The sequence below is a fragment of the Piliocolobus tephrosceles genome, chromosome 11, assembly GCF_002776525.5.
Source record: "Piliocolobus tephrosceles isolate RC106 chromosome 11, ASM277652v3, whole genome shotgun sequence".
NCBI lineage: Eukaryota > Metazoa > Chordata > Mammalia > Primates > Cercopithecidae > Piliocolobus > Piliocolobus tephrosceles.
The window spans coordinates 82038586-82062252 of record NC_045444.1 but is presented as its reverse complement, the minus strand read 5'-3'; the positions used below and the strand labels follow the sequence as shown (position 1 = coordinate 82062252).

The 23667-nt window shown below is 37.4% G+C and overlaps 1 protein-coding gene across 1 annotated transcript in view; it reads left to right on the top strand.

Annotated features, from left to right (window-relative positions):
• The window catches only part of DNAH7 (dynein axonemal heavy chain 7), a 358505-nt gene that overhangs the window by 105286 nt on the left and 229552 nt on the right, over nt 1-23667 (top strand). Inside the window, exons 16-19 of the mRNA XM_023217897.2 lie at nt 1148-1372; nt 3519-3665; nt 18145-18830; nt 21515-21701. Of these exons, the coding sequence (XP_023073665.1) occupies nt 1148-1372; nt 3519-3665; nt 18145-18830; nt 21515-21701 (1245 nt within the window). The remainder of the gene's footprint in view (nt 1-1147; nt 1373-3518; nt 3666-18144; nt 18831-21514; nt 21702-23667) is intronic.

Genomic DNA, 23667 nt, shown 5'->3' with positions numbered 1-23667 from the left:
AAAAAAAAAAAAAAAAAAAAAAAAAAAAAAACCTTTATAGGTCAAAACAATTCAGAGAAAGAGGAAAAAGTGGCATTCAGAGTGAAGTGAAAGTGCATCCATGTTTAGGTTATCACATTCCCACCTGCCCAATACCCATAAAACAAGAATTTCATTCCATGACACAAAGGAGCTCTGACTACCTTGAATGGTAGTCCAGAAGTATTGGTACCAGGGGGACTGGAACTAACAAAAAAATTTTGGTTGTCCTTGAGTATTCAGTCCTGGGATAAATGTAACAAATCCATCTGTCTGCTGCCCTACCACTCTGCTGCAGCTCTGCTGACCCCTCAGCCCCGTACCCTTGCTCCTTCTTGCCATTGGGCCCATGTTCCCTCCACATGCATCCCTCTCCACTTGTTTCATTCCCTCATTTCCTTCTATTTGTGCCTCTCCAAGATATGGGAACTACCCTCCACCTCTCACTACTTCACATCCTTATGGTATGCTCTGAGCAGTGTGCCTTTGCAGCAGTTGTCTCTGTTGCAAACTTGAAGTTTTACATTTGTTCTGGTGGCTATTTGGGTAAAAACAGACTCCCCAACTAGACTGCAAACTCAGGGAGGGCAGAGCCCATGTCTGTCTTTCATTACACTGTGTTGCCAGCACCTGGCACAGTGTCAGGCCCATAGCAGGTGCTCATAAAATGTTATTCTGAGGGCCGGGCGCGGTGGCTCAAGCCTGTAATCCCAGCACTTTGGGAGGCCGAGACGGGCGGATCACAAGGTCAGGAGATCGAGACCATCCTGGCTAACACGGTGAAACCCCGTCTCTACTAAAAATACAAAAAAAAAAAAAAAAAAAAAAAAATGTTATTCTGAAAGAATAAGTCATCATTCAGTATCTACTTCATATCTATCTTCTGTGAACCCACAGCACTCCTCCCTGGTTTTCCATGTGTTGTTAAGCATTTTCTTTTTTTGTTGTTGTCATTTTAGTGAGATGTTTTGGAGGGATGAGAAGGAAACTATGCTGTAGTCCCTGATTTTGAACCAAAAATGTTGACTTCTAGTAAGTCTGTGCATAGTTATGCAATGTATTTCCACAGGCTGTTTTGTGACATGAGCTGTTCGTTAAAATGCCACCTATAATTTTTGTTTTCCCTCAGGCTTACATTCAGAAAGTGGAGGTAACTGATATGATTGAACTACAACAGAGATTAGTGGATTCCAAAAACTGCCTTGCCTTCCTCATCGAGTATGTCAACTTTTCTCCAGCAGACATTAGGCTAAATAATAGTGTTTTCCAGTGGTATGGAAGGATGGGAGAAATTTTTGAAGAACACAGGAAAATCATTAAAGAGAAAATAGAACAATATCAAGAAGGTCTGAAGGTTGGCATCTTAGATATTTTATTTTCATTTTCTGGAAATGTTTTATTTTTATCTTTTTACATAACATTGTCAATTATTTTATTTCAGAGTGCATACTTTTAGCTTTCTCATGCTATAATGTTATAATCTCATAAATGTTAGTGGGAGACAGTAATATATTGGATCTTTTATAATGCTTATTGGATGATTAAGGAGTCAGTAGTATATTGATCAATATGCAGTCATTTCTCGGTTTTTCAAGGTAACATAAAAAATGGAATATATTGTACATAAGTGATAGTTAATAAAAATAGTATTTATCTTATATAGTTTATAGTACTGTTTTCACTTTTTAAAAATTGTTTGAATATCAAAGCTCCCTTAATGAAATGTGCTTTCATACCTCATAATTGCTGACTCTCCTAAGCATTGTGCCCAGAATTGTCACTCTAACATTCAATAACTCCAGCTTTTTTGGGGGGGTGGAGGGTGGGAGGTGGTCTTCCATATAAGATGGGTTGTGATTTGCCCATTTCCCTGTCCAGCTTCCTTGCCTACTTCTCCCCACTCCTTGCTCGTGACGTTTCAGTAACCCTGTCAACTTCTAGGTGTCTGCTGTCCTACGCTTTTTGTCTCCTCCACATTCTCCCCATCACTCCGAGGATACCCCTGCCCTACACGTGCCTGTTTGTCTAGCACACTCTATTCATTTTTCTGAGAAGCCTTCTCAGCAGACCTCAGTGCTGCTTCTCCTCTCCTGTGCTCTCACTTTGACCACATCTCCATTGGATAATTATCTGATCATTATGCTAGTATTTGCAAGTCTGCCTCCTGATGGGACCATCAGCTCCTTGAGAGCACGGCTGTTTCGTTGTTACCTTTCTCCATTTATATCCACTGCTCAGCACAGTGACTGACACACAGAAATGCTGTGAGCATTCCATAGCTACTGTCCTAGTAAATGACTTAATATTTACAGTCTCACTTTACAGATGAAAGAGTAAGTTTCCCAAAGATCAAGAGACTTGTTCTAGGCCAGCCAGTACAGATGTCCTTTAATAGCAAGCCATGCTGTCTTTCTATTATATGTATAGCAAATATAGTTAATTGGCAAAATATGTTGTTCGGAGAATAATTCATAGGCTTAAAAAAACTGTTCATTTTAAACTGTAGTTTATGTTTTTGTTTTACATTAAGGCTATATCAAATTTTTTTAAAACCACAGAAAACATCATGAGTAGTAAATATTAGATGTTTAAGTTTCGATATAATAGACTCTTAGAAAATTGCTAAGTGGCCCAGAATGATTTATGCTATGTTTTAAATCACAAGCTATACATACTGTTGATGAACTTTTCCTCTCAGTTTGCCTCCCCTACTGGGCCAAAGCAGTAAGTTTGCCAGGAAACTAGAGAAAAGAGGACAGAAATCAGCCTAGATCATCTATAAAATAGAAAATCTAGTTTTGAATAACTTAAATTTTTGAAATATTTTATTGAGCTATTTTTTAGAGCCATTTAATTTAGAATGCCTTACCAATACCAATTATGTAATAAGGCTTTTTAAATTAAAACATGCACACATCTTATATTAGAACACTATAGTTTTTAAGTGTTTAAATCTGGATTTATTTACCTTACATGTTTCTTGTGAAGAGAGCCCATGGGACAAGAAAAATAACCTTGGAATATCTTGCTTTAGTATTGCTAATTGAAATGATATCAGAGCACAATTAAGGAAATTCTGTTTTTTTCAGTTGTTTATAAAAATAGCATAGGTAAAAATTGAAATTTTCTTTCAGTCCCATTCTTGGTTATTAAGAGATTTTTCAAATGCTGATAAATTATTTGTTTGCATAAATTCTTCAGCATATTAAAGATCACCATTGTCTAACATTTTTATTCATTTTATTAACTAGAACTTCTTACATAGATAATACAGAGTTGACTTTTTCTAATCCGTGAGTTAGAGGAATCTAAATCCATTAATTTAAAATTTTAAAATTCTGCATATTTTAAATCTCAGTCATTTTCCGGATCATCCTTTTTTGTTTTACCAGTGACAAAATATAATAATAATAATTCTGGTAACTCCTACAAAGTTTAAATTTTTTGACACCAAAGGGTTTTAACTTTTAAGAATATTAACAACAAATTGTTTTCATTAGTTACGGTGTGAACGGTTTGTGGAGGAACTGGAGAGTTATGCTAAACAATCAGAAGAATTTTATTCGTTTGGAGATCTTCAGGATGTTCAGCGGTACCTAAAAAAGGCTCAAATACTGAATGGAAAGTTGGATTTAGCTGCAGATAAGGTATAATTCAAAAATTCTTAAAAAGATGAATTAGTTCAATTTTAAAAGCATTGAATTTGTTTTAGTTATTCACCTTTAAGAAGTAGATTCAAATAAAACTGTTTAACCACATTTAATTAGAGGATAATAGAATGATACAAATAGATTTTATAGACATGCTTCAAGGCGTAGCAGTATTGCTGTTTTCTATTGGTAGCGATACATTTTTTTCTATGTTAAAGATAGAGTTATACCTCAATCTTCTTTTTAACCTTTGATTCATTTAATTATTTGCATCATAGTTCTACTATAGTTAGGAGTCCATAGTTTTGAGCAGAAGCAGGCAAATGATAGTACCTGGTTACTGTTTAGGTCTTCCATCTCCATAGAGGATAGCTTAGATTCAGTGGCCGTGTTTTAAAATTAGGTCCATTATTTTCTCTCACCAAGCAATTTTGTTCCCAATACTACTATTTTGGAAATCAGCTTTTTCATTAGAGGAAGCTGGAGGAAAAAGAACCATACCCTTTGCCATATTTAATTGTATTTTATATGAAAAGGAGAATGAAAACATACTATTAACTATGATGCTCTATCATTTTTCTTACATTGAAAGATCTTAATATCAATTCAGATAATTAAGTGTTTTATAATAATCAGAAATATGTCAACACATGTGGAGAAAATAAAAACTCTAGTCATTTTAAACTAAGGCCACTGAGTTGGAACAAGATGGCTGAAGAGAAGCCTCCACTGATAGCTCCCCCCATCACCCACAGGAAACCAAGTTTTAGCAATTATCTGCACACAGAAAAGCACCTTCATAATAACCAAAAATCAGGTGAAGAATCACATTACCTGGTTTTAACTTTATATCACTGAAAAAGGCATTGAAAACAGGAAAAACAATCTTGAAACCCTGATGCTGCCCCTCCCCATTCCCCAATAGTACCCATGTGGTGCAGAGAGAGAAACTGTACACGTGGGGGAGGGACAGCGTAGTGACTGGGGGACTTTACATTGAACTCAGTGCTGCACTGTTGCAGCAGAAAGCCAAAACTATTCTGACCTCAGCTGGCACCTACCCACACAGAGAGCATTTGGACCAGACATAGCCAGCAGGGAAGCACCAATCCCAGTGATCAGAACTTGAATTTCTCAGCAGGGCATGCCACTGTGGGCTAAAGTGCTCTGGAGTCCTAAGTGAATTTAAAAGACAGTCTAGGTTACAAGGACTGCAATTCTTAGGCAAGCCCTGATGCTGTCCTGAGCTTAGAGCTGGTGAACTGGGGCAACATGTGACCTAAGGAGACACCAGACAAGATGGCTGAGGAAGTGCTTATGCCGTGCCTCTCCCAACCCCAAGCAGTGTAGCTCACACCAATGCAGGTGACTCCTTCCTTCTGCTTGAGGAGAGTAGAGAGAAGAGAAAAGACAGCTTTGTCTTGCATCTTGGATACTAGCTCAGCCACAGCAGGGCAGGACAACATGCAGGGTTGTGAGGCCCACATTTTAGGCCTTAGCTCCCAGATGACATATGTAGACATACCCTGGGCTGGAAGAAAACCCGCTGCCTTGAAGGGAAGGACACAATTCTGGCAAGATTCATCACCTGCTGACCAAAGAGCCCTTAGACCCTGAATAACCAATAGTGATATCCAGGTAGTATGCTATGGGCCTTAGGTGAGACTCTGATACATGCTGGCTTTGGGTACTATCTCAGCCACAGTAGGGTAGAGAACCAAGTGGGACCTTGGGGCCCCCAAGTCCAGGCCTAGGCCCTTAGACGGTATTTCTGGACCTGCCATGGGCCAGAGGGGCGAGTCCCAGGCCTGGCAGTATTCACCACAAGCTGACTGAGGAGTGCTTGAGCCTTAAGTGAACATTGGTGATGGCCTGCAGAACTCCCCATGGGCCAGTGATGGCAGCAGCAGGAGAGGCTCTTCCACTTGTGGAAAGAGGAGGGAAGGGTGGGAAGGATTTTGTCTTGTGGTTTGGGTTCAAGCTTAGCTGCAGTAGAATAGAACACCAAACCTGGAGAAAGATACCAATATTCAAGTCCAAGGTTTTAGAACACCAAGCAAATTTAACCCAAAGAAGACTACCTCAAGGCATTTAATAATCAAACTTCCAAAGGTAAAAAATAAAGGAGCCTAAAAGCAGCAAGAGAAAAGAAACAAATAGCACACAATGGAGCTTCAACATCTCCGACTGCAGGCTTTTCAGTGGGAACCTTACAGGCTAGGATAGTGGCATGACATATTTAAAGTGCTGAAAGAAAACACTTAGAATAGTATATCTCATGAAAATATCCTTTAAACATGAACTAGCAAGAGAGGTTTTCCCAGACAAACAAAAGCTGAGAGATTTCATCAACACCAGACCTATCCTACAGGAGATGCCAAACATAGTTTTCAAATCTGAAAGAACAGGATGAGCAAAAAGAAATCATCTGAAGGCACAGAACTCACTGGTAGTAATAAGCACACAGAAAAATAGACTATTTTAATACTGTAATTGTGGTATGTAAACTACTCATGTCTTAAGTAGAGAAACTATGAGCCCATCAAAAATAATTAATACAACTACTTTTCAAGATAAAAACAGTAAAAAAGATACAAAGAGAAACAAAAAAATTAAAAGGCAGGAGGATGAAGTCAAAGTGTAGATTTTTAAATTAGTTTTCTTTTTGCTTGTTTATGCAATCAGTGTTGTCTTCAGTTTAAAATCATGGGTTATAAGATTATTTTCAAGCTTCATGGTAATCTAAAATAAAAACTATATACAACAGATACACAAAAAATGAAAAGCAAGAAATTAAAACATACCACCAGAGAAAATCACCTTCACTAAAAGGAAGACAGGAAGGAAGGAAAGGAAGAGAAGACCACAAAACAACCAGAAAGCATAAAACAAAATGGCAGAAGTAACTCCTTACTTATCAATAATAATATTGAATGTAAAGGGACTAACTTGTCTAATCAAAAGACATAGCATGGATGAATGGATTTTTTTTTTTTTTAGGACAAGCAAGACCCAATGGTCTGTTGCCTTCAAGAAACACACTTTACCTATAAAGTCACACATAGACTGAAAATAAAAGGATAAAAAATATATATATTCCATGCCAATGGAAACAAAAAATTACCAGGAGTAGCTATGCTTACATCAGGCAAAATAGACTTCAAGACAAAAACTGTGAGAAGACACAAAGAAAGTCATTATATCATGATACAAGGGCCAATTCAGCAAGAGGATATGACAATTATAATTTATATGCAAGAAGCACTGGAGTGCCCAGATATATAAAGCAAAAAATATTACAGCTAAAGAGAGAAATAGATGTCAATATAATAATAGCTGGAGACTTAACCACCTCACTTTTGGCACTGGACAGATGTCCCAGACAGAAAACCAACAAAGAAACATCAAATTTAATCTATGTTGTAGACCAAATGAACATAATAAATATTTATAGAACATTTCATCCAACAGCTGCAGAATGCGAATTCTTCTCAGCATATGGATAATCCTCAAGGATAGACCATATGTTAGGCCACAAAACAAAGTTTAAAACATTTTTTTAAAAAGGAAATAATATCAAGTATCTTCCCTGACCAGAGCAGAATAAAACTAGAAATTAATAACAAGAATTTTGGAAACTGTACAAACACATAGGAATAAAGCAATGTGCTCCTGAATGACCAGGGGGTCAATGAAAAAATTAAGAGGAAATTGAAACTTTCTTGAAACAAATGATAATGGAAACATAGTATACTAAAACATACGGGATCTAGTGAAAACAGTGCTAAGGGGAAATTTATAGATATAATTGCCTACACCAAAAAAAACTAATTATGCACCTTAAGGAACTAGAAAAGCAAGAGTAAACCAAACCCAAAATCAGTAGAGAAAAGAAATAATAAACATCAGAGCAGAAACAAAAAATTTGCAGTGAAGAAAACAATGAAGATTAATGATATGAAAAGTTGGTTTTTGAAAAAATAAAATTGATAAACCTTTAGCTAGACTACCTAAGACGTAAAGAGAGAAGACCCAAATGAGTAAAATCAGAAATGAAAGAGGAGACATTACAAATAATTCTGTAGAAATTCTAAGGATCAATAGTGGCTACTATAAGCAACTGTATGCCAATAAATAGGAGAATCTAGAGGAAATGCTTACATTCCTAGATACACACAAAGTACCAAGATTGAACCATGAAACAATCCAAAACCTGAACAGACCAACAAGTAACAAGATAGAATGCATAATAAAAAGTCTCCCAGTAAAGAAAAGCCCAGGACCCAATGGCTTCACTGCTAAATTCTAGCCAACATTTACAAAAGAACTAATGCCAATCCTACTCAAACTATTCTGAAAAATATAGGAAGAGAGAATACTTCCAAACCTATTCTATGAGGTATCACCTTGATACCAAAACTAGACAAAGACACGTCAAAAAAAGAAAACTTTAGGCCAATATATCTGATAAACATTGAGGCAAAAATCCTCAACAAAATACTAGCAAACTGAATTCAACAATGCATTAAAAACATCATTCATCATGATCAAGTGGAATTTATCCCTGGGATGTAAGGATGGTTCAACATAAACATATCAATCAGTTTGATGCATCATATAAAGAGAATGAAGGACAAAAATAATATCTTTTCAGTTGATGCTGAAAAAGCATTTAATAAAATTCAACATCACTTCCTGATGAAAACCCTAAAAAAACTGGCTATTGAAGGAACATACCTCACCATAATAAAAGCCATAAAAGGCAGACCCACAGCTAGTATCATACTGAATAGGGAAAAACTGAAAGCCTTTCATCTAAAATCTGGAACATATCAAGGATGCCCACTTTCACCACTGTTAGTCAACATAGTGCTAGAAGTTCTAGCTACAGCAGTCTGATGAGAGAAAGAAATAAAGGGCATCCAAATTGGAAAGGAAGAAGTCATATTTTCCTTGATGATTTTTTCTTTTTTTTGAGACAGAGTCTCACTCTGTTGACCAGGCTGGAGTGCAGTGGCGCGATCTCGGCTCACTGCAACCTCCACCACCTGAGTTCAAGCGATTCATCTGCCTCAGCCTCGCGAGTAGCTAGGACTACAAATGCACGCCACCATGCCCGGCTAATTTTTTTTTTTTTTTTTTTTTTTTTTTGTATTTTTAGTAGAGATGGGGTGTCACCATGTTAGCCAGGCTGGTCTTGAACTCTTGACCTCGTGATCTGCCCGCCTCAGGCTCCCAAAGTGCTGGGATTACATGCGTGAGCCACCACGCCCGGCCAATATGATCTCATAGCTGGGAAAACATAAAGACTCCTCCAAAAAAAAGAAAAAAAAAAAAAACTATTAGAGCTGATAAGTTACAGGATACAAAATTAGCATACAAAAATCAGTGGCATTTATATATGCCAAAGGTGGACAATCTGAAAAAGAAATCAAGAAAGTAGTCCCATTTACAATAGTCTCAAATAAAATTATTTTAGCCAAAGAAGCCACAGGTCTCTGCAATGAAAAGTATAAAATATTGATGAAAGAAATTGAAGGGGACACAGAAAAAGGAATATTCCATGTTCATGGATTTGAAGAATCAATATTGTTAAAATGTTCATACTACCCAAAGCAATTTACATATTCAATGCAATCACTAACAAAATGCCAATGAGATTACTCACAGAAATAGAAAAAACAATCCTAAATTTTTGTCTCCTGCCCATCCCCACAGTTCTACAATTTTTGTGGAGCCACAAAAGAAACTCGGAATAGCCAAAGCTATCTTGAGCAAAAAGAACAAAACTGATGGAATCACATTACCTGGTTTCAAATTAGAATTCAGACCTTTAGTAACCAAAACAATATGGTACTGGCGGAAAAACAGACACATAGACCAATGGAACAGAATGGAGAGCCCAGAAACAAATTCACAAATCTACAGTAAACTCATTTTAGAGAAAAATGCCAAGAACATACATTGGGAAAAAGACAATCTCTTCAACAAATGGTGCTGGGACAACTGGATGTTCATATACAGAAGAATGAAACTAGACCCCTATCTCTCACCATATACAAAAATCAAATCAAAATGGATTAAAGACTTAAATCTAATACCTCAAACTAAGAAGCTGCTACAAGGAAACATTGAAGAAAACTCTCCAGGAATTTGGACTGGGCAAAAATTTGTTGAGTAATACCCCTCAAGCATGGGCAAACAAAGCAAAAGTGGACAAATGGGATCACATCCAGTTAAAAAGCTTTCTCACAACAAAGGAAACAATCAACAACATGAAAAGACAAACCAGAGCATGGGAGAAAATATCTGCAAACTACCCATCCAATGAAGGATTAATAACTGGAATACATAAAGAGATCATACAACTCTGTTAGAAAATCTCTAATAACCTGAATTTAAAATAGGCAAAAGATCTGAAGAGATATTTGACAAAAGAAGACATATGAATGGCAAATAGGAATTTGAAAAGGTGCTCACCATCACTGATCGTCAGAGACATGCAAATCAAGACTGCAATGAGATATCATCTCACTTCAGTTAAAATGGCTTTTATTCAAAAGACAGGCAACAACGGCTGTCAAAGATATAGAGAAAAGGAAACTGTCATACACTGTTGGTGGGAAAGTAAGTTAGTACAACCACTATGGAGAACAGTTTGCAGCTTCCTTAAAAAACTAAAACTAGAGATACCATATCATCCAGCAATCCCGCTGCCAGTATATACCCCAAAGAAAGGAAATCAAGATATCAAAGAGATATCTGCACTCCCGTGTTTGTTGCAGCACTATTCACAATAGCCATGATTTGGAAGCCTAAGTGTCCAGCAAGAGATGAGTGGATAAAGAAAATGTGGTATCTGGGGGTGGTGCCAAGGTGGCCGAATAGGAACAGCTTCAGCCTCCAGCTCCCAGCATGAGCGACACAGAAGACAGGTGATTTCTGCATTTCCAACTGAACCTCCGCTGCTGATACCCAGGCAAACAGGGTCTGGAGTGGACCTCAAGCAAACTCCAACAGACCTGCAGCTGAGGGTCCTAACTGTTAGAAGGAAAACTAACAAACGGAAAGGACATCCACACCAAAACCCCATCTGTACATCACCATCATCAAAGACCAAAGGTAGATAAAACCACAAAGATGGGGAAAATGTAGTGCAGAAAAGCTGAAAATTCTAAATATCAGAGCGCCTCTCCCCCTCCAAAGGAACGCAGCTCCTCACCAGCAACAGAACAAAGCTGGATGGAGAATGACTTTGACGACTTGAGAGAAGAAGGCTTCAGAGGATCAAACTTCTCTGAGCTAAAAGAGGAAGTACAAACCCAGCACAAAGGAACTAAAAACCTTGAAAAAAGATTAGACGCATGGCTAACTAGAATAACCAGTGTAGAGAAGTCCCTAAATGACCTGATGGAGCTGAAAACCATGGCATGAGAACTACGTGATGAATGCACAAGCTTCAGTAGCCGATTCTATCAACTGGAACAAAGGGTATCCGTGATTGAAGATCAAATGAATGAAATGAAGTGAAAAGAGAAGTTTAGAGAAAAAAGAGCAAAAAGAAATGAACAGAGCCTCCAAGAAATATGGGACTATGTGAAAAGACTAAATCTGGATCTGATTGGTGTATCTGAAAGTGATGGGGAGAATGGAACGAAGTTGGAAAACACTCTGGAGGATATTATCCAGGAGAACATCCCCAGCCTAGCAAGGCAGGCCAACATTCATATTCAGGAAATACAAAGATACTCCTCAAGAAGAGCAACTCCAAGACACGTTATTGTCAGATTCACCGAAGTTGAAATGAAGGAAAAAATGTTAAGGACAGCCAGAGAGAAAGGTCGGGTTACTCACAAAGGGAAGCCCATCAGACTAACAGCGGATCTCTCCGCAGAAACTCTACAAGCCTGAAGAGAGTGGGGGCCAGTATTCAACTTTCTTAAAGAAAAGAATGTTCAATCCAGAATTTCATATCCAGACAAACTAAGTTTCATAATTGAAGGAGAAATAAAATCCTTTACAGACAAGCAAATGCTGAGAGATTTTGTCACCACCAGGCCTGCGCTACAAGAGCTCCTGAGGGAAGCACTAAACAGGGAAAGGAATAACTGGTACCAGCCACTGCAAAAACATGCCAAAATGTAAAGACCATCGATGCTAGGAATAAACTGCATCAACTAATGAGCGGAATAACCAGCTAGCATCATAATGACAGGATCAAGTTCACACATAACAATATTAACTTTAAATGTCAATGGGCTAAATGCTCCAATTAAAAGACACAGACTGGCAAATTGGATAAAGAGTCAAGACCCATCAATGTGCTGTATTCAGGAGACCCATCTCACGTGCAGAGACACATATAGGCTCAAAATAAAAGGATGGAGGAAGATCGACCAAGCAAGTGGAAAACAAAAAAAGGCAGGGGTTGCAATCCTAGTCTCTGATAAAACAGACTTTCAACCAACAAAGATCAAAAGAGACAAAGAAGGTCATTACATAATGGTAAAGGGATCAATGCAACAAGAAGAGCTAACTATCCTAAATATATAAGCACCCAATACAGGAGCACACAGATTCATAAAGCAAGTCTTTAGAGACTTACAAAGAGACTTAGACTCCCATACAATAATAATGGGAGACTTTAACACCCCACTGTCAACATTAGACAGATCAATGAGACAGAAAGTTAACAAGGATATCCAGGAATTGAACTCAGCTCTGCACCAAGCAGACCTAATAGACATCTACAGGACTCTCCACCCCAAATCAACAGAATATACATTCTTCTCAGCACCACATCACACTTATTCCAAAACTGACCACATAGTTGGCAGTAAAGCACTCCTCAGCAAATGTAAAAGAACAGAAATTATAACAAACTGTCTTTCAGCCACAGTGCTATCAAACTAGAACTCAGGATTAAGAAAATCAATCAAAACCGCTCAACTACATGCAAACCGAACAACCTGCTCCTGAATGACAACTGGTTACGTAACAAAATGAAGGCAGAAATAAAGATGTTCTTTGAAACCAATGAGAACAAAGATACAACATACCAGAATCTCTGGAACACATTTAAAGGAGTGTGGAGAGGGAAATTTATAGCACTAAATGCCCACAAGAGAAAGCAGGAAAGATCTAAAATTGACACCCTAACATCACAATTAAAAGAACTAGAGAAGCAAGAGCAAACACATTCAAAAGCTAGCAGAAGGCAAGAAATAACTAAGATCAGAGCAGAACTGAAGGAGACAGAGACAAAAAACCCTTCAAAAACTCAATGAATCCAGGAGCTGGTTTTTTGAAAAGATCAACAAAATCGATAGACTGTTAGCAAGACTAATAAGAAAAGAGAGAAGAACCAAATAGATGCAATAAAAAATGATAAAGGGGATATCACCACCAATCCCACAGAAATACAAACTACCATCAGAGAATACTATAAACACCTCTATGCGAATAAACTAGAAGACCTAGAAGAAATGGATACATTCCTGGACACATACGCTCTCCCAAGACTAAAGCAGGAAAAAGTTGAATCCCTGAATAGACCAATAGCAGGCTCTGAAATTGAGGCAATAATTAATAGCCTATTAACCAAAGTCCAGGACCAGCCGGATTCACAGCCAAATTCTACCAGAGGTACAAGGAGGAGCTGGTACCATTCCTTCTGAAACTATTCCAATCAATAGAAAAAGAGGGAATCCTCCCTAACTCATTTTATGAGGCCAACATCATCCTGATACCAAAGCCTGGCAGAGAAACAACAAAAACAAGAGAATTTTAGATCAATATCCCTGATGAACATCGATGCAAAAATCCTCAATAAAATACTGTCAAAATGAATCCAGCAGCACATCGAAAAGCTTATCCACCTTGATCAAGTGGGCTTCACCCCTGGGATGCAAGGCTGGTTCAACATACGCAAATCAGTAAACATAATCCATCATATAAACAGAACCAAAGACAAAAACCACATGATTATCTCAATAGATGCAGAAAAGGCCTTTGACAAAATTCAACAGCCCTTCATGCTAAAAATTCTCAACAAATTTGGTATTGATGGAACATATCTCAAGATAATAAGAGCTATTTATGACAAACCCATAGCCAATATCATACTGAATGGGCAAAAACTGGAAGCATTCCCTTTGAAAACTGGCACAAGACAGGGATGCCCTCTCTCACCACTCCCATTCAACATAGTGTTGGAAGTTCTGGCCGGGGCAATCAGGCAAGAGAAAGAAAGAAAAGGTATTCAGTTAGGAAAAGAAGAAGTCAAATTGTCCCTGTTTGCAGGTGACATGATTGTACATTTAGAAAACCCCATCCTCCACTTGGACTCGGGAAGGGGAACATCACACATCAGGGCCTATCATGGGGAGTGGGGAGGGGGGAGGGATTGCATTGGGAGTTATAGCTGATATAAATGACGAATTGATGGGTGCTGATGAGTTGATGGGTGCAGCACACCAACATGGCACAAATGTACATATGTAACAAACCTGCACATTATGCACATGTACCCTAGAACTTAAAGTATAATAAAAAAATAAAAAAAAAAACCCCATCCTCTCAGCCCAAAATCTCCTTAAGCTGATAAGCAATTTCAGCAAAGTCTCAGGATACAAAATCAATGTGCAAAAATCACAAGCATTCTTATACACCAGTAACATACCAACAGAGAGCCAAATCATGAATGAACTTCCACTCACAATTGCTTCAAAGAGAATAAAATACCGAGGAATCCAACTTACAAGGGATGTGAAGGACCTCTTCAAGGAGAACTACAAACCACTGCTCAACAAAATAAAAGAGGACACAAACAAATGGAAGAACATTCCATGCTCATGGATAGGAAGAATCATTATCGTGAAAATGGCCATATTGCCCAAGTTAATTTATAGATTCAATGCCATCCCCATTAAGCTACCAATGACTTTCTTCACAGAATTATAAAAAAGTACTTTAAAGTTCATATGGAACCAAAAAAGAGCCGGCATTGCCAAGACAATCCTAAGCCAAAGAACAAAGCTGGAGGCATCACGCTACCCTACTTCAAGCTATACTACAAGGTTATAGCAACCAAAACAGCATGGTACTGGTACCAAAACAGAGATATAGACCAATGGAACAGAACAGAGCCCTCAGAAATAATACCACACGTCTACAGCCATCTGATCTTTGACAAACCTGACAAAAACAAGAAAAGGGGAAAGGATTCCCTATTTAATAAATGGTGCTGGGAAAACTGACTAGCCATAAGGAGAAAGCTGAAACTGGACCCCTTCCTTATACCTTATACAAAAATTAATTCCAGATGGATTAGAGACTTAAATGTTAGACCTAATACCATAAAAACCCTAGAAGAAGACCTAGGCAATACCATTCAGGACATAGGCATGGGCAAGGGCTTCATGTCTAAAACTCTAAAAGCAATGGCAACAAAAGCCAAAATTGACAAATGGGATCCAATTAAACTAAAGAGCTTCTGCACAGCAAAAGAAACTACTGTCAGAGTGAACAGGTAACCTACAGAATGGGAGAAAATTTTTGCAATCTGCTCATCTGACAAAGGGCTAATATCCAGAACCTACAAAGAACTCAAACAAATTTACAAGAAAAAAACAACCCCCTCAAAAAGTGGGCAAAAGATATGAGCAGACACTTCTCAAAAGAAGACATTTTTGTAGCCAACAGACACATGAAAAAATGCTCATCATCACTAGCCATCAGAGAAATGGAAATCACAACCACAATGAGATACCATCTCACACCAGTTAGAATGGCGATCATTAAAAAGTCAGGAAACAACAGGTGCTGGTGAGGATGTGGAGAAATAGGGACACTTTTATACTGTTGGTGGGACTGTAAACTAGTTCAACCATTGTGGAAGACAGTGTGGCAATTCCTCAAGGATATAGAACTAGAAATACCATTTGACCCAGTCATCCCATTACTGGATATATACCCAAAGGATTATAAATCATGCTGCTATAAAGACACATGCACACATATGTTTATTGCGACACTATTCACAATAGCAAAGACTTGGAATCAACTGAAATGTCCATCAGTGACAGACTGGATTGAGAAAATGTGGCGCATATATACCATGGAATACTATGCAGCCATAAAAAAGGATGAGTTCATGTCCTTTGTAGGGATATGGATGAAGCTGGAAGCCATCATTCTCAGCAAACTATTACAGGAACAGAATACCAAACTCTGCATGTTCTCACTCATAGGTGGGAGTTGAACAATGAGGACACTTGGACCCAGGAAGGGAAACATCACACACCGGGGCCTGTTGTGGGGTGGGGGTAGGGGCGAGGGATAGCATTAGGAGATATACCTAATGTAAATGATAAGTTAATGCGTGCAGCACTCCAATATGGCACATGTATACATATGTAACAAACCTGCATGTTGTGCACATGTACCCTAGAACATAAAGTATAATAAAAAAAATTAATTAAAAAACCAAAGAAAATGTATGTATCTGTACACATTGGAGTACTATTCAGCCATAACAAATAACGAGATTCTGTCATTTGCAACAATATTGATGGAACTGGAAGTCATTATATTAAATGAAATATGCCAGGCACAGAAAGACAAACTTTGCATGTTCCCACTTAACTTGTGTGAGCTAAAAAGTTAAACAATTGAATTCATGGAGAAAGAGAGTAGAAGGATGGTTACCAAAAGTTGGGAAGGGTAGTGGTAGGGTAGGAGGTAAGTGGGAATATTTAGTGAGTACAAAAAATAGTAAGAATAAGTAAGATCTAGTATTTGTCAATAATAATTTAATTGTACATTTCCAAGCAAGGCAGGCAGATCACTTGAGCCAAGGAATTTGAGACCAACCTGAGCAACATGGCGAAACCCTATCTCCACTAAAATTACAAAAATTGGCCAGGCATGGTGGCACGTGCCTGTCGTCCCAGCTATTTGGGAGGCTGAGGTGGGAGGATCATTTGAGCCCAGGAAGTTGAGGCTGCAGTGAGCCAATATCTTGCCACTATACTCCAGCCTGGATGACAGAGTGAGACTCCGTCTCAAAAACAAACAAAAACCAAAAGTGTATATTTGGATTGTTTATAACATGCAGGATAAATGTTTGGGGGATGGATACCCCATTTAACATGTGATTATTAGGCATTGTATACCTCTATCAAAGTATCTCATGTACACCATAAGTATATACACCTACTTCTGTGTACCCACAAATATTTTTTAAAAACTGAGGCCACTGAAATTTTAAGTAACCTCATAACCGATGTATCTAGCTAACGAACACTTTTCAGTGCTCTTCTCAACAGTCCATGTCCTCACATATTTCACAACTAAACTAAGAGTGTTCAAGACTGAACTCGAGCTTCATTTTCTTTACAGAAACATCTGTGACTGCAGTATTTCAGCACTCTCTCTCAACTCGGTGTTAGCATTTTATAGTATATTTTATTTATTTTAAATAGTTATTTCTCTGAGATGTCTTTTCTATTGCTTTATATTATTATTATTGAAAAATTAGTTAAATTTTCGCCTATGTGTATCTTTTCCCCTGAGCTGGATTACTAACTCCTTGGAGTTAGTATTTTGCAATGTAATACTTTTTTCTGTTTTCCACAGTACCTAACACAATGCTGTGTATATTGAAAAGTACTTTAGTTCTTATTAACTAAAGAATGATGCTGTATCCTCAATGTGTCTGGATAGACAACAACTTTTTCTTTACATATGTAAATGTGTATTAACTGTTTTAACTAACATAACCAGACATCGTTCTCTGAAAACTGTAATAAAAAAGAAATAGGGGAATACTATTCAGCCTTAGAGGGGGAAAAAATGGGAAATCCTCTCATTTGTAACAACATGGATACACCTGGAGCACTTAAGTCAAATATGCTAGGAACAGAAAGACAAATACCACATTATCTCAGTTATAGTGGATCTAAAAAAAATCACACTCATAGAAGCAGAGAGTAGAATGATGCCTACAGGGGTGGGGCTGGTGGACAGTGGGGATTGGGGAAGATGTTGGTCAAAGGATAAAAAATTTTAGTTAGGAGGAATACGTTTAAGGTATCTATTGTACAAATTGATGACTACAGCTAATAGCAACGTGTTATATACTTGAACACTGCTAAGAGAGTAGATTGTGTAGTGTTCTCACTACCAAAAAAAGTATGTAAGGTAATATATGTTAATTGGTTTTATTTACCCATTCCATGATATATACATTTTCTCAAAACATGTTGTGTACCATAAATACATACATTTTTGTCAACTGAAAAAAGAAATTAAACAGGAAAATGAGATTGCTGCTCAGTTTTTCTAGATTAGTGAAGTTTAACTTCAGGGCCTTAGGTATTTTTGGCTCACATTTGAAATAGATACTTAATAAAACTTAATTTGCAGTATCATTCACTTTCAAAATAACTAATATATTCAATACCTATCCTTTCAGATTGAGCAGTTTAATGCTGAAGAGGAAGCATTTGGTTGGCTACCATCTGTATATCCTCAACGTAAAAAAATCCAAGATGGCTTGAATCCTTATCTTCGTCTTTACGAAACTGCTGTCGAATTTAGCAGCAAATATAGAACATGGACTGAAGGGCCATATCACAAAGTGAATCCAGACGAAGTAGAAGCAGATATTGGAAATTACTGGAGAGGATTATATAAACTGGAGAAAACCTTTCATGATTCTCCATATGCATTGGCAATGACAAAAAAAGTAAGATCAAAGGTGGAAGATTTCAAGCGGCACATTCCTCTCGTTCAAGTGATCTGTAATCCTGGTTTGCGCCCCAGGCACTGGGAGGCCATGTCTGCCATTGTTGGTTACCCTTTGCAGCCATCAGATGATTCCACGGTCTTCTCCTTTTTAGACATGAATCTGGAACCATATCTGGACAGATTTGAAGGTATTAGCGAAGCGGCTAGCAAAGAATATTCCCTTGAAAAGGCGATGGAGAAGATGATTACTGAATGGGATGCCATGGAATTTGTCATCCATTCTTATAGAGAAACTGGGACATTTATTTTGGCATCAGTTGATGACATTCAGATGTTGTTGGATGACCATATTGTTAAAACACAAACTATGCGAGGATCTCCTTTCATTAAGCCTTATGAAAAACAAATGAGGTAAAGTGACATTTATATGGCAATGTTTATGCTCTGTTACCAAAATCACTTATATTTAATGTAAAGCTCCTTTGAGAATTATTTCACGCTTAATATCTCATGCTTAATATTTTATTTCTTTTGAGAATTGATTCTGCATTTCATACTTAGCATTTCATACTAAATATTTAAGATCTTTAAATATTTAAAGATATAATCAATGGCTTCATTGCTATTGGAAGATTGCTCATTCTTTGCTATCATCTTAATGGTTTATTAACTTCCATATTCATAACAAAGACAGTGGACAGTCAACATCCAGATATTTGTTTTTATTGCCTACAATATGACCTTATTTTTTAGCTCTCAAAAAATAATTTTGTATCTGTGAACTGAAGATAATAATTTTATTTTAAAAATATATTAGCTTGTCATAGAGTATTGCTGAATATCTATTGTAATTTCTACTCATATGCATCAAGGATGGCAATAAGTGAAAAAGAATGAAACTATAATTTTAGTTTGGGAGTTTTAGGCATCATTCACAGCCAATTAAAGTAAGCCTAGCTGTCAATGTTTCCAGTTTTTTACATTAAGCAGGCTATATATTACCTTAAAAAAACAGAGTCCATCAAAATCAGACTACTGTCTTCAGTGGATTTTCATGGCAAGGGAATGCTAACAGCTTGGTAGTATCTGCCTCTGGTGACTTAGTTGTTGTCATACACTTGGGCTTGTTCTGACTGGCCTTGGCTCATTCTCTGGTCATTCTGCCTCCTGCCAGCTTGCTCCAGAATGCACATTAAGACAAGAATTTTTGAACTACTCTGAAAGTGGTACATCTAGATTCCATTTTAAGGGACTATGCATGGTATCATTACCTGCTTGGAAATTTTCTGAATCAGACAAAAATTAAATAGAAAAAGAGGAAGAACAACAGAAGAAAACAGAAGCATTCGGGTTTTTTGTGCAAAGAAGTTAAACAAATTCACTGATAAACATTGAAATAAAAATATTTTAGAAAGACATCTGAAAATCCCTGGTTAGTTGGAAAACTCATTAACATTTGTTTGTTTTAAAGATCTAACATCACAGAACACTGCTTAAATGATGAGTAATATGTTAATATATGTGAGACTACGCCACATCTAAGTTCTGTTGCTATTTAATTAATTAATTAATTAATTTGAGATGGAGTCTTGCTCTGTTGCCCAGGCTGGAGTACAGTGACGCGATCTCAGTCCCTGCAACCAACCTCCGCCTCCCGGATTCAAGTGAAGTTCTGTTGCTATTAATAAATCATTCTTCTTTATGACTATGTTATCTCTGATAGCAGAGTAATTACAAATGTCTGAGTTCAAATCTTGGCTCTATTGTTTATTTTCTGGCTAAACTTGAGCCTGGCAGTTGCCTCTATGTGCCTTAGTCTCTACGTTGATAAATAGATGTTATGATGACCCTACCTCATAGAGTTGACATGATGATGGAGTAAACACATAGAGACCTCAGAACTGTGCTTGTAAAATTATTAGTTTATGGAGTAATTATATTCTTGAGTAAATTAAATCATTATGTATATTCTCTATATTTAGAAACAAACTGATAACCTATTGTAAATTTAAATATTCCACCTTCTCATGAATGCCTCACTATTTTGGAGTATGTAGATTTTTCTTTAAATGCCAGTTACATTTTATAAATTGAAATACAGTTGACCCTTGAACAATTTAGGGTTTTAGGGGTGCTGACTCCCCACGCAGTTGAAAATCTGCATATAACTTTTGACTCCTCAAAACCTTAACTACAAATAGCCTCCTGTTAACCAGAAACCTTACAAATAACATAATGCATACTTTGAATGTTACATGTATTATATACTATATTCTTATAATAAAGTAAGCTGGAGAAAAGGAAATGTTAAGAAAATCATGAGAAAAATATATTTACTGTTTATTAAGTGGCAGTGGGTCATCATGAAGATCTTCATCCTCGTCATCTTCATGTTGAGTATACTGAGGAGAAGGAGGAAGAGGAGGGATTGGTCTTGTTGTCTCAGGGATGGCAGAAGCAGAAGAGGTGGAGAGGGTGGAAGGGGAGACAGGAGAATCAGGCAAAGTCCATGTAACCTTTAATGAAAAAAATCCGTGTAAAAGTGGACCTACACAGTTGAAACCTGTGTTGTTGAAGGGTCAACTATATTTTGGAAATAAAGGCTTTATTCTAGAAATAAGGGGCCCAAATTAAGGGGGAAGAAAGAGCATTGAAGGAATGGAGTATTGGATGTAACTATCTTTCCTCAGAAGCTCAGAGTATCCTTGATTGGGAATACCTTTACTGTCAACAAAATCTCATTTTTCAATTTGTACTCTCTAGTCATGGAACTAGATAGCAGAAAGGTTTATTGCTATGATGTATACAGAAACCAGCCCAACAGTAGATAAGTATATCTTAACATGTATATCTGTATAAGCATAAATGTTATATTGTTATCTTTAAACATATTTTATAGAACAAATCTAGTGATTTATCTTTAAATGCAACTAGATGAATGGAAATTGGAATATTATATTCATTATATACAAGGTTATATACAGTTATATAACATTATATACAAGATTGACAGTCTAATTGTGGTTTTGAATTTTGTCATTTGAAACATTTGCTTGGTTTGCTGTCAATAAGAGCCACTGTGTTTTGCTCCTCAGAGAATGGGAGGGCAAGCTCCTACTGCTTCAGGAGATTCTGGATGAATGGCTCAAGGTCCAAGCCACGTGGCTGTATCTGGAGCCCATTTTCAGTTCTCCAGACATTATGTCCCAGATGCCCGAGGAAGGCAGACGATTTACAGCTGTGGATAAGACATGGAGAGATATAATGAGGACTGTCATGCAGGTAGGTGAAAAAATCTCCAAAAATGCCATTATTTGGTTGAAGTGACATGATTTGTGTTTTCAGAAATCCATATAAACCATTATTGTTTCCAATAAGCCATTATCTGTTTCACACGTACATTGTCTTTTCAGCTATTATTTTAGAATGCCAGGAGCAGAAAATGTCGCAAGCAAAAGTAGATATTTTGTCCTGATTACTCCTTGAAGTCCAAATTGAAATTTGCATTGTTTAACAACCTTTGGTTCTATTATTGGTTCTTATCTGATACTCTGGTAGGAAGACACTGTACAAGGTACTTGCTGACTCCGTCTATTCTGTGGCTGTCTTGTTATGGAATGCAACCCACTGAAACTCACTGTGGTACACACATGTCAGTATGCCAACGACTCAACACATTTTTCTGGTAGGAACCTAAAAACAGATGAGTTGCAAAGATAAATATATCTAAAAAGTTCAATAAATGCAAATAAGATGCAGTAAAGAAAGAAAAATGCACAAATACTGTGGAGGAGAACTTACAATTTAAACTAAAGAGAGAATTTAATAAAAACTGGTAACACTAAAAAAAAGTACCTTTAGTGTTCAATTCAGAGGACTTTTTTTTTTTTTTTTGAGACGGAGTCTCGCTCTGTCACCCAGGCTGGAGTGCAGTGGTGCAATCTAGGCTTACTGCAACCTTTGCCTCCCAGGCTCAAGTGATTCTCCTGCCTCAGCCTCTCGAGTAACTGAGATTACAGCCATATGCCACCATGCCCAGCTAATTTTTGTATTTTTGGTAGAGACGGGGTTTCACCATGTTGGCCAGGCTGGTCTTGATCTCTTGACCTCAAGTGATCCATCCGTCTTGGCCTTCCAAAGTGCTGGGATTACAGGTGTGAGCCACTGTGGCTGGCAGAATACATTTATTTACTGCCTCGGAAGCATGGTTGTGTGTCATTAAATATTAAAATAGAAAAAAGTTAGTTATTAAATCATATCATTAAATGAATATAAACTTCTGCATTGGTGTTTTGATAAAATATAATACTATAAGGTAGGATAAGTATTATCTTAAAAATGTCCTACCCTGAAATAGAAATATGCATATCTTTATTGTTATTTAAACTTTGAGGACTGTTACTATAATCCAAAATGTTGATAATACTGTATTGACGTCAACTATATGATTTGATAGGAAAATATTCAGAAAGATGGACATGGTTTTATTTATTTAATCTTTACTTCATTTATATAATAGTACCTGAAACAAATCTTTTTATAAACCAAACCTTTGTAGAATTAATCACACTGGAATTAATTCCATATTTAAAGAACCTATTAGTAAGTTGCTTTGTAACACAATCATCTCTAATTAATTTATGTCAGAAATTCAGTCTTTTATATATAGTTTCCTTATGGCAGTGCAAAATCCTCATAATATGGATATATTTTCGTTTGGAAGGTGATGAAGGAGAATTTTTGTTTTTGTTTAAAAAAGCAAAAAGTAGTAGAGACGGGGGGCGCCCAAGATGGCCAAATAGGAATAGCTCAAGCCTCCAGTTCCCAGCATGAGCAACACAGAAGACGGGTGATTTCTGCATTTTCAACTGAGGTACCGGGTTCATCTCACTGGGGCTTGTTAGACAGTTGGTGCTGGTCAGCAGGTGCAGCCCGACCAGCGAGAGCTGAAACAGGGCAAGGCATCACCTCACCTGGGAAGCGCAAGGGGCAAGGGAATTCCTTTTCCTAGCCAAGGGAAACTGAGCCACACAACACCTGGAAAATTGGGTAACTCCCACCCCAATACTGCACTTTACAGAGGGTCTTAGCAAATGGTACACCGGGAGATTATATCCCACACCTGGCCTGGAGGGTCCCATGCCCACGGAGCCTCCCTCCTTGCTAGCACAGCAGTCTGAGATCTAACTGCATGGCGACAGCAAGGCTGGGGAAGGGACACACTAAACATGGAAAGGAATAACTGATA